At 71.1% G+C, this 12,329-nt stretch overlaps 1 protein-coding gene across 3 annotated transcripts in view; it reads right to left on the reverse strand.

Moving 5' to 3' along the window:
• Window positions 1-12,329, reverse strand: part of HDAC4 (histone deacetylase 4) — a 105,790-nt gene that overhangs the window by 14,284 nt on the left and 79,177 nt on the right. For 2 of the 3 annotated variants that reach the window (XM_037524288.2, XM_037524289.2), the window contains exons 12-16: window positions 10,491-10,748; window positions 9,685-9,871; window positions 7,989-8,122; window positions 4,982-5,102; window positions 2,016-2,062 (exon numbers count right to left, since the gene is read on the reverse strand). In XM_037524288.2, the coding sequence (XP_037380185.1) occupies window positions 2,016-2,062; window positions 4,982-5,102; window positions 7,989-8,122; window positions 9,685-9,871; window positions 10,491-10,748 (747 nt within the window). The remainder of the gene's footprint in view (window positions 1-2,015; window positions 2,063-4,981; window positions 5,103-7,988; window positions 8,123-9,684; window positions 9,872-10,490; window positions 10,749-12,329) is intronic. The other variant, XM_037524291.2, reaches the window with a different exon arrangement.

Here is a 12,329-nt window from a genome sequence, read left to right on the forward strand (position 1 = left end):
GACAGGCAGCACCTGACAAAGACACTAATCCCGGGGAACTGGGGGGGCCTTTCGAGAAGTCTTGATGTTTCATCTTCAAAGCAAGATGATTTAAAGTCCATGGGGGGTCGGCCATTTCCTGGGGAGTCATTCCTCAAGGCCGTTCTCCTCAGCAACCAAGCCTCTGTGTTCTTTAAATAGCTTCCAAATGTCCGGAGAACGCGCTTGCGTGAACGTTCCACTTTCGGAGCCTGGCTCTGGTCTTCGAGACACTCCACTGCTACCCGCCGACGTGCCCGCTAAGTGGAACCAGTCTGGGCCAGTCCCATCATGGGGACATGCGCTCTGTGCCGCTCCAGGAAGACACGGGGTGAGGGCGGGGGGCGGTGGCGCCCCGGACGGCAGCTGCAGGCCCGGAGACCCCTCGCCTGCCTGAGGCTGCGGGCTGGGCAGGGCCACTCTGCTGTTTCGCCTCAGAATGTGACTTGGTGTAGGCCCAAGGAACCAGCATCCAGGGCCACAGACCCTCTGTCCAGGTGCTCCGGAGGGTCTCTGCGCCCCCACCTGCCAGGCGCCCCCTCCTGCAGGACCCAGGGTGCAGGTCCCGTGACACCCTGACCAGTGAGGGACAGACGCCGACGCTGCAGGCCCCAGGCCTCAGTCTGGAGTTGAGGAGACGTTCCAGCCGCTTCTGGTCTGGGCCTGAGTGGGCCACCAGCTCCAGCAGGACCGGCCTGGGTGGGTCAGGGGCCTCCGGAGGGGCCACGCTGGGCAGGGAGCGATGCAACGACGGACGCAGGAGCTCGTGCCCCCCGCACATCCTCGAGGAGAGACAGGCAGGTGGGGGGAGAGGGGCTGGCCTTGGACAGATGTAAACGCGGGCGCGTCAGTCTCGCGGGAGCCACAGGCAGGGGCGAGGCGCGGCGAGGAGGGCGTTGCCCACGCGCCACCAGGAGCCCCCCATCCCTGAGATGTGGGCGAAGTCCCCACGCCCCAGCCCTTCCGGATCCCGCTCGGGAGCGTCTGCGCTCGGTGGATGCTGGGCCGCGGCGCGCTCTGCGGGCCTGACATCACGGGGGGCGGGGGGTGGCTCGGGGGCCCAGGTCTGGGTCTCCATGTAATTTTTCTTTGCAAATTACAAGCCCTGCCTCGCGCAGCGGGGCTGCTGGGTAGTGCAGAAGCAAACCTTTTTAAGTCTGCCCAAAACTTGCCCCGAATGGAGAGCCGCTGGCTCCACGCAGCACGCGCGCGCGCGCCCGCCCGGGAGGCCGGGGCGGCGTGGATACACGCCGTTCATTCTCGCTCTGATGGGGTCATTTTCAAAGCGGCGATTTTGTAAAGACTCAGAAAGAAAACAATTTTGTTTCATTTTCATAACAGAATCCAGACCCAGCACCCCACCCGTGCCCTGTAATTTCAGGCCCCGGCGCTGGGCCCCGGCTGCCTGCCTCTCTGTGGGCAGGAGGCCCAGCTCACCCTCCGTTTACTGCCGCCCCCATCCCCGCTCCAAGAGGAGCCCCCGCGCCGTGAGAAGCTTTGGCTTCCGAGAGCTGCCCTGCGCCGCCCTGAGGGCGGAGTGGACACCGGCAGGGAAGACCCCCAGCCCGGTGCCAGGCCGGGCCAAGGACGCCTGCTGGAGGTGCTGGTCCTCCCCATGGCCACCCACCGGCCCCGGAGCAGCGTGGCCCCCAGAGCAGCCAGCCCAGCCCAGCCCAGCCCAGCCCGACCCCACATAGCCCAGTGGCCTCCGGCTCCACATTTGGGCCTTCTTGTGTCTTCGGGTGGCCAAAGGGCACAGGACGGCAGACACCCTGGATGGCTGACAGCAGTGCCCGCGAGGTGCGCCTTGCCCCGCAAGCCACGCGGCCCTCACACCAGGTCGCGGCCCCCACATCAGGTCCCGGCTCCGAGAGGATCCAGTGCCGGCCGCTTCCCGGGACGGCCAGACCCCTCGGGGAAGGCCTAGCGGCAGCCGCCCCCCAGTGGGGTCTGCGCCCAAGAACAAACGTCCGCTTCTGACGCACACGGCTACTTACCCCGACCCCGCCGCAGGGCAGCCTGACGAACACGGAGGTGAGCGAGCCTGCGGGCACAGGAGAGCAGGTCAGGGTGAGGCCACAGGGGGGCACTGTGCGGGGGGTGGGGCACAGCACAGGTGTCGCCAGGCCCCCTCACTCAGCACCCAGGAAGCAGCCAGCCCAGCGCAGGCCACCCAAGCCCCCGCACCCGGCATGGCACAAGTGGGCACTCAGGGCCGCCCTGGGAGCCTGCTCTAGGGTCCAGGGCTCCTGCACCCCCAAGTGCTGGCCGCCACACTCTGAAACATGGACACCAGGCCCGGAACAAAAGGCTGGGCAGGCCTGATGTGGGTGGGTGCTGTGGGACGGGGCCACAGCCCTGAGACCAGGTGCGCAGTGCTTGCGGGAGGCCTGCCCTGGGGGCTGGTGGCCATGAGCCGGCCGGCCCGAGCGGGCCCCTGGAGGCAGTGCTCTCGGAGCCTGTTTCCCTCTCACTGGCGCCGAGTCACCAGCCTGGCTGCACCCCCGTGGGGTGCTCGGCAGCCGCTCCTGAGAGCCTCCGGCCACCGCTCTCCAGCCAGGCCACTCACCTAGCCGTGCCTGACTGGCTCCCACCTTGGCGTCCATGGCCGCACACAGGCGTGGACCGTGTTCAGACGCTCGTGGACATACTTCTGGACAGAGGCCCCCTCTGAGCTCCCCACTGTGTACGGTGGGCTCTGCACAGAGCGGCAGGCAGGGGCCGGGCCTCCCGCTGACCTGCCCCGTGCCCTGCCCCAACACCCCCATGGCCTCCCTGTGGACTGAAGGCGGGCAGCCGGGCCTACGAGGTGAGCGCTGGTGAGCCCTGATCCAAAGCAGATCAGGGCCCTGGGGACCAAAAGGGCTCCCGGGGGCTCCAGGTGCTCGATGCCCGCGTGAGCAGTGGTGGGCAAGCGCCGTGCCGGGAGGTGCGCCCTGTGTTTGAACTTGGGCCTCTGAGTCTGTTGAAACCAGACTCACCCGACCTCTCTCCGCCTCCTGCTCTCCAGGGAGCCCAGGCTGCAGCGAGGTGAGGGTGCCGCGCCTCGGGGGCCCAGCCTGGCGGGCGGGCGCAGGGTGGAGCGCGGCCAGGACTTGAGCCCCCCGCTGCAGCACGCCCCCCGCTGCCACAGGCCGGACAGTGCTGGGCTTCTGCGGGACCACTGGCCTCGCCAGGCAGCACCGCACTCCGGGGCCCCAGCCCAGTCCAGGCTCCAGGGAAGGCCTCACCTCTGGGGACAGCTAAGGGTGACTGGCAGCCCCGGAGCCCACGTCCACTGCGGGTGCCGTCTGCACACTGTCCAGGCCGCACCGCACGGGCCCCTGCACTGGCTCGGACATCTGCGACTCAGCGGGGGAGCCTGAGCGCCTGGCCGGACATGCTGGCCACAGCGAGACACCGCACGCCACCCCACGTCCCCAGAACGACGAGGACGTGCTGGGGCGGGACCTCAAGGCAGACCTCAAGGCGGGGCGGGGGCCTCGGGCAGCAGCTCGCAGCCCTGGAGGTGTGACCCCCTCGGCCAACACAGGCGCCCCGGCTGGCTGAGCAGGCAGACCCGGCCCCGAGGCTGGCATAGCCTCGGGGGGCAGGGGTGGGCGGTGCCCAGCAGCTCCGGGCACGTCTGGGACCCACGGGCAGCAGACGGTCCAGCGGAATCCCGGGAACACACGCTGGCCCTCGCACCATGCTGCGGTCACCTGCACACAGCCTTGTCCTCCCAGACTGCCTGGGTCTGAGGGCTCCTCCCTGCAGCCCGGCTGGGCGTGGTGGAGGCACTGCGGCTGCAGCCTGGGGTGAAGACTCCAGAGGAAGGCCCTCCCCCAGGCATCCCCCGCTTCTGGACCTGCCCTCCGTGGGCCAACAGACGCAGCCCCCAATGGCCCCGTGGGCCGGCACCCGCCCTGCGGCCTGGGCCTGCTCCTGGCACCCCAGCCCCTCCCTGCAGGCTCCTGCTCCGGGGCCTTCACGCCGGAGACGCTTCCGTGACCAGCGCGTTGCCCGTGGCCTCCGCGGTGGATCCTGCTCCTGGCTCTCGTCACTCGTCGGCTCCCATTTCCGGGAGACGCACTCAACTCGCTTGCCCTGAGCTGAGGTGTTTGCGGTGCTGCGCCCTCTGGACGCCGGGAGGCTGCTCTTGCTGGCCCAGGCCTGCCAACCCCGAACCAGCGGGTGGTTCCAGCGCCGGCCTGGGGGCCACCCTCTCTGTCGGCCTCCCACCCAACAGCTATCTGTGGGGCCACGGCCTCGTGCAGTGGGCCCTAAGCTGGAGCCCTGACCTCATAGCCCAGCCATTGGTGCCCGAGGCCAGGCTGCCGCAGCCCACCGGACAGCCCTGGTGCGGTGCGTGTGGGCGAGTGGAGGCATGCAGGGCTGCGTGGCGGGGAAGCCTGAGGTCGGGGACGGCACAGGGCCCAGCACGTGAGGGGAGGACCGAGCACCCAGACAGGCCGCTCAGCACCTGGCACCTGCCTAGCTGGGCTGGGGGTCAGCAGCGGCAAAGGCAGGCGGGGAGGAGCCAGTCGGGGGGTGACCCAGGAAGGCCGGGGCCATCAGGGCCCTGGGCAGGCGGGCCTTGGCTGAGCCTGGAGGCCATGCGTGTGCGGGACCTGCACCCCCACTCCTAGGGGACGCCCCACGTCCAGGGCAGGATGTGCCGGTCGGAAAGTTCCTTCACAGGCCCCTACTCCCCCGACAAGGCCTCGCCTCTGCAGCGAGCACCGGCTGCGCTGCCCGAGCCCGAAGCGGCCTCACTCAGCCAGGTTGGGCAGGAGCAGCATTTGGGGCCAGCCAAGCTCCGCTGAGCCCATGAAGGCCGCAGGGACCGGCAGCCGGCTGAGAGCTGCGTGGAGCCCAGGGGCCTGGTGGACACCACGGAGCAGGCCCTGCCCGCCCGTCTCCCAGCAGGCCCGCGCCCAGGAGGCGGGAAGGGGCGCGGCTGGGGAGGAAGGCCGAGCAGTACCTAGGAGTTTCTTACTGTCCAGTTTCTGCCTGTTGAGGGGGTTCGTGCCATAGAGCAGGGCGTGCGCCTCCGAGTGCACCGTCTGCAGCTCCTCCAGGGTGGCCTTCCGTCCGCGGACACACTGCGGGGACACGGGGCTCAGCATGTGCTCCTGACGGGCGCTCAGGGGGGCCGCGCCCACAGTGCCCGGTACCGGTCAGCGCCGCCCCCAGCACCTGGCCCGCAGTGGCGTGTGAGTTCGCCTCGGGACGCAGCCTAACTAAAGACCCCCGACGGGACCACTCAGCCTCCGGGCGGGGACCCTCCGCCCGCCACGCAGCATCCTGTCCGACGGCCAGGCCGCCCCTTGGGAGCTGTGAGCCCAGAGGCCCAGCGGGCGCCGCCTCGAGCCACTTCCTCAAGCCACACCTGGGAGGGCGTTCCGCACTTTTCCCAGGGGCCTCATGGGGGCCTCGCCTCGGGGGCTGCGCCACTGCCCTTTAAGGGGTGGTCCTGCCGTCCAGGGCAGCCTCTGAGGCACAGTGGGGGGCCCCCTGGGGCTGGTGGTGGCTGGGGGGCTGCCCTCTGGGCAGGCGGGGGCCCAAGAGCTGGCTGGGGCCGCCCCACACCCACCTGCTGCGGGTCGGAGCCCAGGCCTGAGGCGGGGTCCGGGGCGGGGTGCTGAGAGCCGATAGGCTCCCCCAAGCTGCCCTCTCCCGGCAGCTGCTCCATGCAGGGCCGGCACCACCCAGGGCGGTCACCGGGACACCCATGAGGCCCCCCACGGGGCACAGCCCTGCAGCTCCTAGGAGGTCTGTCCTGGGCTCCCCTTGGCCCTGGCCTGGACTCTCCGCTGCCCACCTCGCCCTGCCAGGAAAGCTCCAGCCCCGCGGCGAGCAGCTCAGCCTCAGCCCTGCCACACCCCGGGCGCCATGGGGCCTGGAAGCGGTCAGGCCAAGCCGGCGCGGGCAGCCCCACAGTCCCTGGACAGGTCGGGCAGCGTGGGGCTGGGTGGCCCCGGGGCATGAAGGGGGCGCCATGCAGTTTGATGACCAGCTGCTAGGCCCAGAGCAGAATGCAGGGTAAGTGCCGCCTGGCCCTGTGGATGGCGCTCCTGACCAGGCGGAGGCCTGGCTCGTGCTGACCAGGGGCCCGGGGAGCAGAGGCTGGCGTGGCTGGCCGCCCAGGGGCCCAGCGCGCTTTCACTCGGCTCTTCCTTCCCGCAGCCTCTGCTATCGGGGTTCTCTGTGCCCGGCTCACTGTCCCCCGGGGTGGGGGCCTTGTGCCCCAGCCACCCTTGCCTGCTGGACGGCACGCCGCTGCACCAGGAGTGACAGTGGGGCCCAGGTGGGGCAGGCGGGGCTGCTGGGTCCGGGGTGAGATGGGGGAGCCCTTGCCCAGGAGCCTGACCCCCACCGTGCTGTGCACGCTGGCCGGCTGGGCTGGGCCCGGGGGCAGGGCGGCGGCGGCGGCCGGTGGTGGGCAGTGCAGCTGCTCTGTGGTCTGCTCCTGCTGCTCACCGCGGGCTCCCCCATGCTCCTGAGGTGGTGCAGAGCCGCGGCCAGTGCCAGGCTTACCGCCCTGGGGTCTGGGCCGCCTGGGTGGCGAGGAGCACATGCCACGTGGTGTCCGGCGGGAGGCCCGGGCCGCCTGCCCTCTCATTTCAGCCAGCTGGGAGGAGCGCAGCAGCGTCCAGCCAGGCCGGAGGGGCGCCTGCCCCTAGCGGGACGCCAGCGCAGCCCGTCCTCGGAGGAGCAGGGAAGCCGGCTGGGCGAGTGAGCGGCACCAGCCACTCGAGCCCCCGGCTGCGAGGCCCCTCTGCCCGGCCCTTCTGCCCTGAACCCAGGGCACACAGGCGGCTCCCTGAGGGCCGGCAGGGTCTGCGGCAGGCGCCCCTGCTGCAGCCAGGGTCTGACCAGGCCCTCGCCCTCCCTGGGGCGGCCGTGGGTGGGGCTGCTGGGCCTGCTCGTCCCGGGTGAGGCCGGGCTCCTGCGGACACTGGGACGCTGCTGGCGCGAATTGGCTGGGGGACGTCTCTGGTCCCATTTGCTGCCGGGATGCCGCTCGACAGGTCACCAGCTGCCCGTGCCTCACCCGCTGCACCGGCCAGCCCACTGCGGGTACTGCCGTGTCCCGGCTGAGGCCCGGGCGGGAGAGCCCGGCATTGCTCCTGGGAAGGTCGGTCCCTGTAACTCCCTGTCCAGGACAGCGCCCCGCCAGGATCCTGGGTGCCTCGGGGGGTGCTGGGCCTGCAAGCGCAACCAGGCAGAGGGCGTGCACCCCCTGGGCAAGCCAGCACCCTCGTGGGGGGCACCCGCATGGCAGGGTCTGCACCTGGAGATCTGCTGCGTGGAGCATGCGGCCACCCGCCTCCTCCCAACACCCCTGCTTTGGGGTCTGTGCCAGGCCCAGGCATCCCCTCCTGGCATCTCCTCCTGGGTGTGAGCCCATACCCAGGGCCCTCCTTCAGCCAGCAACGCCCCTAGGCCAAGGGCGGGGAGCGAGAGGGGCCGCACTGCTCCAGGGGCCTCCAGGTGCACTCACCCCCGATCTGTGCTGCGGCTGGGCCCCTTGGGGGCAGGAGGGAGGGGAGGAGGGTCTCCCCACAGAAAGGCGGCTTGGGCGACGCTGCGCCCCGTGGTGCCGACTCCTGCCCGCCTCCTGAGGAGGTGCCCAGGGCCCCCAGTGTGTGTCAGGGCTGTAGGTGCTCCCTCTGGGGCATGCCCGACCAAACACTGGGGAGCAGCCAGGGCGTGGGAACTTGGGGTGGCGGGACTCCCCAAGTCCCAGCCCCTGCGGGGAGCAGGTGGACCCTGGGGCTGGGGCTGTGTCCATGGCAGGCTCTCCGGCCCGGCCTGCTGTCTTCCGATAACCAGGTGAGTGTGGCCGGCCCCACGTGTGGCGCCTGGGCGGGCCCTCCTGTGGGAGCGGGTCAGCAGGTGGGGCGGAGGCGGGCAGTGGCATCTAGGGATGCAGCCCGGGGCGCCTGCAGGCAGGCACTGGAGACGCCCTCCTGGGCCCGACCTACCTCACACTTGCCACGGAGGCCGGTCTCCTGCAGCCGGGACCAGATGCTCTGGATCCTGCCCGCGTGCTCGGGGTGGCTGTTGGTGTCCCCGCAGGCGCACTGGTGCTTCAGCATCAGCGTGTCGTACACGAGGCCTGCGGGTGGGGGCGGGGGGTGGGGTCAGAGGCTCTGCTGCCTGGGTGGGCCCAGTCGACGGCCGGGGCTCCTCTTGGCACCGCGTGGGCCCAGGGCCGCACGGAGGGCTCCCCACATGTCCTGAGACAGGGACTGTGGCCCTAGAGTCGGGTCTGTCTGATCCCAGGTGCTAGGGCTCAGCAAACAGAGGACCCAGTCCCCACGCGGAGCCCTCCCGAGGAGGCCGGGAGGCACTGGTCACCGCCTCAGTGCTGACCTGGCCGGCTCAGAAAGCCCCCGCCAGCCAGGCCTGCACGTCCCAGGGAACCAGGCTCAGCGCCGGCCCTCAGGGACCTGCAGCCTCGATGCCCCCGGGACAGGCCCCAGGGGAACACCCAGGCCCATCCAAGTGACCGACCTCACAGTCAGGGAGGGGCCGCGGGGTGGACCCGCCTGCACACCAGGGCCAAGGCACAGAAGGGGGGGGGCAACGGGCAACGAGTCCTCCTGTAAGGGGAGGGGCCGGTCCGCTCACCTCACCCCCATCTCCCAGCGCCCTGACTGCGGCAGGCCAGCCTCCGGGGTGAGGACGGCCGGCTATGCCGTGCAAACTCACGGTGGGAGCCAGACACGGCGGCTGCTGTGGGGTGAGGAGGCTTCTGAAGGGCGGAGGGACACCGGCCTCCGGCAGACTGGTTCCCGCATCGCCCTGCTCAGTCTCCCGTGGGCGGGCTAACAGGAGTCGGCCTCACGCGGAGGAACTCCGGGCGCCCCGGCACAACCGAGAGCTGCTGGGCCCACGGAGGGGGCAGCAAGCCGGGCGGCGGCTGGGAGCGGAGGCGACAGCGCTGTCGCTGCCCCTGACGACGGGACAGGAGCTCAGTGAAGGGGAGGCGCCGGGCCCTGACGCTGGCGGGGGGCGCGGCCGCCGGGACACAGCAGCTCAGAGGCGGCACCGTGTGGGTGGCGGGGCTGGGCAGACGCCGGGACGTGACCAGGAGAGCGCGGCCTGTCTGCTCGCCACATGTCACCGGGCGGAGGCAGCCGGCCGGGGCTCGGGGACCTCCCCCCACGGGCGCTACACAGCCGGGCGAGCAGGAGGCCCGGCCGCAGCGGGAGCCCAGCTGGGCCGCAGGCCCCGACCCGGGCAGCCGCTGGTCCCCTCCTCCCCGGCTCCCGTGCCTTCCAAGGAGACCCGGCGGAGGCGCCAGCCGGGGTGGTGGGGTGGACAGCGCAGAGGTTCCGGGCAGAGGGTGGCCAAGGGGCCTCAGAGGCGGCCTCTGGGCTGTTCCTGCACGGTGCTCGGCTCGGGCCGCCCGGGTCTGGGTCAGGGCCCGACGCGGGCGCCATTCAGCGGGGAAGGCGAGGGCAGGCTCGCGGGGCCTGTCCGTGGGGGGCGAAGAAGGGGCTGCGCGCCCGGCACAGACCGCGGGGGGAAGGAGCTGTGAGGGACCTCCTGGGCTCTCGCCTCTTGGACCGGCAGCCTCAGAGCTGGTTGCCGGCAGGGTGCCCCGAGTGGGCCCCCACTCCCACAGGCACATGGACCGGGCCCCCACCCCCGCCCTGCGCCCCAACACCTTACCTGTGGTGAAGCGCGGCTGCGGGGGCGGCTCCTGCACAGACACGGGGAAGGTGGCCGCCGCCGGGGAGGACTGTGCTCGGGACAGGGGCCGGTGGCCGCCAAAGGACACGGGGATGCCGGCAGCCTCCATGGACGCCTGGTAGTTCCTCAGCTGGTGGATCCGCTGCTGCTCCAGTAGGAGGGCTTGCTGGGGGGCAAGGCAGCCACCGTGTGGCCTCAGGCCGTCTCCGGCCATGGGGTCGTGTGCCCTGCCCGCGCGTGCCCCCCAGGCCACGGCCCGAGCGCAGTTTGCCGCCCACCCGCGAGGCCCTGAGCAGCCCCGGGGGCATGTGTGTCATGGCCGGTCACTGGCCTGAGGGGCTCAAGGGGCAGAGCCTGCAGCCCAGAGCGTCCCCTGGGGCCCTGGAGCCACGGCCCGCCGCCCCGGGGACACGCAGCCGGGAGGCCCGAGGCTGCCAACGGCGTTTCCTGCTCGCTGCCCGCAGCCCACCTCGCACACCGTCCAAGTCTCCCGCAGAGCGGGGCTGGATGGGCTGCGCACAGCCCCCAGGCCTCCCAGGCGGAGCGGCCGGTCACCAGTGTCTCGCAGCCACCCAGCGCCTCACCCAACAGGCCCGGCCCTCCCGGCCGCGCCGAGTCCTGTGCCCCCCCGAGTTGCTGGAGGAGGGTGAGTGGGGCTGAAGGGGCCCAGGGCACGGTGGTGGGGCCCAGGGCTTGGGGGCCGTACCCACTCGCCTCCAGGCACCGGAAGCGCGACGCAGACGCCTCCGCCTCTGCCCCATGCCCGGGGCAGGCCCCGTGCCCACCTGTCTGAAGAGCAGCTCCTGCTCGGAGTGTGGGCGCTGCCCTGGATCCCTGTCCCGTGAGGGCTCAGCCTCCTCCTCGTCGCTCTCCACCGGCTCCTGTTTCACCTGCACCCCGGCCAGCGCCCGCACCCCCTTCTGCCCAGAGAGCCGGTCCCGGCAGGGCCCCTCTAGCAGGGCCTGGTGCTCGCGCAGCTCCTCCTCTGTCTCCTCGGGGTGGCTCTCGGGCTGCCGGGGCGGCTCGCTGGGCTTGGGGATAATCTGTGAGCAGAGGGCGGGGGACTGCGCTCAGGGGCTGCGCCTGGGGCTGCAGGGCCGAGTGCCCCCCAGCGGCGGCGCGGTCCAGCCAGAGAAGAGACACAGAGTCCGGTCCCCAGCAGTGGCCCCGAGGGCTAGGAGAAGAGCACTGGGCAGGCCGGAGGCTGGCCTCAGGACACACAGGGGCCCATCCTGGCTGCAGGCCCCCCACGCCACAGCACACGTGTCCACAGCACTGGCCTCGCCACCCGAGAGCTGGAAACGGGGTCTTTCTAGGCCTTCCGGGAGCTCCGGCCGGAGCAGGCAGGTGTCTGCAGCCCTCTGGGGGAGAGGCCGGGTGGGGCGGGGGCTTTGCAGCGGGGCTGGGCGGAAGTGAGGCGTTTCGGGGGAGGGGGGGTCTTGGAGGGGCTTAGGGGGTCCTGGCTTCTTCCTGAGTCTCCTGCTGCTCTTCAAAGCCCCAGAGAAAGGCTGAGCACGGGAGCCTGGCACTGGCGCCAACAGCTGGCATGGCAGACGCCAGGCTGGTCCAGTGCTGGCCGCCCAGGACTAGGCTGCGGCCACACGCTCCACAGGCCCGGGGCTCAGCAGCTCCCTCGGGGGCTGCGCCTTCTGCACCACGTGGCTGTGTCCTCCTCAGCTCCCGCACTGTGCCTGAGGGGCTTGAGCCCCAGTGAGCACAGCCCCGTGTGTGGCCAGGGCCCAGCAGGTGCCAGCAGGTCCTCTGCTAAGCGCCCTGGTGCAGCCAGATCCCGGGGAGACTGGGCGGGGGGCGGGTGCGCGGCTGGACAGGGCCGGGGCCATGCCCGGGGTGGCTGTCCTGGTGGAGGCGGGTGGCGTGCCTCTCCATGGGGGAGCTCACGCGGGGCTGTGTCCGCGCTCACCCACCCTACTGGCAAGATGCGGAGCCTTCCTTGCCCAGGCCATGGGCTGGGAGGGTCATGCGTCCAGCCTCTTTTTCTCGGGAGCCGCCCTGCAGTCCACCCCCTTTGTGTGGCCCCTGGGGTTGCCGGTGCTGGGGGGTTCCCGCCGGTGAGGGGGGAGCTGCAGAGCGGGACCGAAGCGCCTCTCGTGCGAACTCCCCAGGCTCCCGCGCCACCTGCTCGGCCCCTGGGAAAAGGAGGGCATCTGGGCAGAGGCCGCCAGGCCCCTCCAGCCTGCAGAGTCAGGCATTCTGGGCTTCAAGACAGCGCCCAGCGAGGGAAGGATGCCGCCCCACCTGGCTGCCCCCAGTCCTGTCCTGCCTCTGACCTTGGCTCTGCTCACCGGGCAGGCTGAGGCTGGCCACGGCAAGACCCGAGGTGCCAGAGGCAAGCACAGTGGTGACGGCCGCAAGCCGGATACCCCACTCAGCTGGTTTCCAGGGGCCTCTGGGCCTCGGGGGCGCCTCACCAGCTAAACAAGAAACGCAACTGTATGGGATCGCGAGCTTTCTAGAAGCCAGACTGGAATTCAGACATGCTGGAGTCTAAGAAGTTCTGGGGAAGCTTGAGGCAGGCCTTCCAAAGAGACGGCCCAGGCCTCCGTCAGCCAGATCCAGAGGACTCTGGGGCCCATGGCCAGCCCTCCGTGCCTGTTCCTTCGGAG

The sequence above is a fragment of the Talpa occidentalis genome, unplaced genomic scaffold (assembly GCF_014898055.3).
Source record: "Talpa occidentalis isolate TD23 unplaced genomic scaffold, MPIMG_talOcc4v2.1 talOcc4.3, whole genome shotgun sequence".
Lineage (NCBI taxonomy): Eukaryota > Metazoa > Chordata > Mammalia > Eulipotyphla > Talpidae > Talpa > Talpa occidentalis.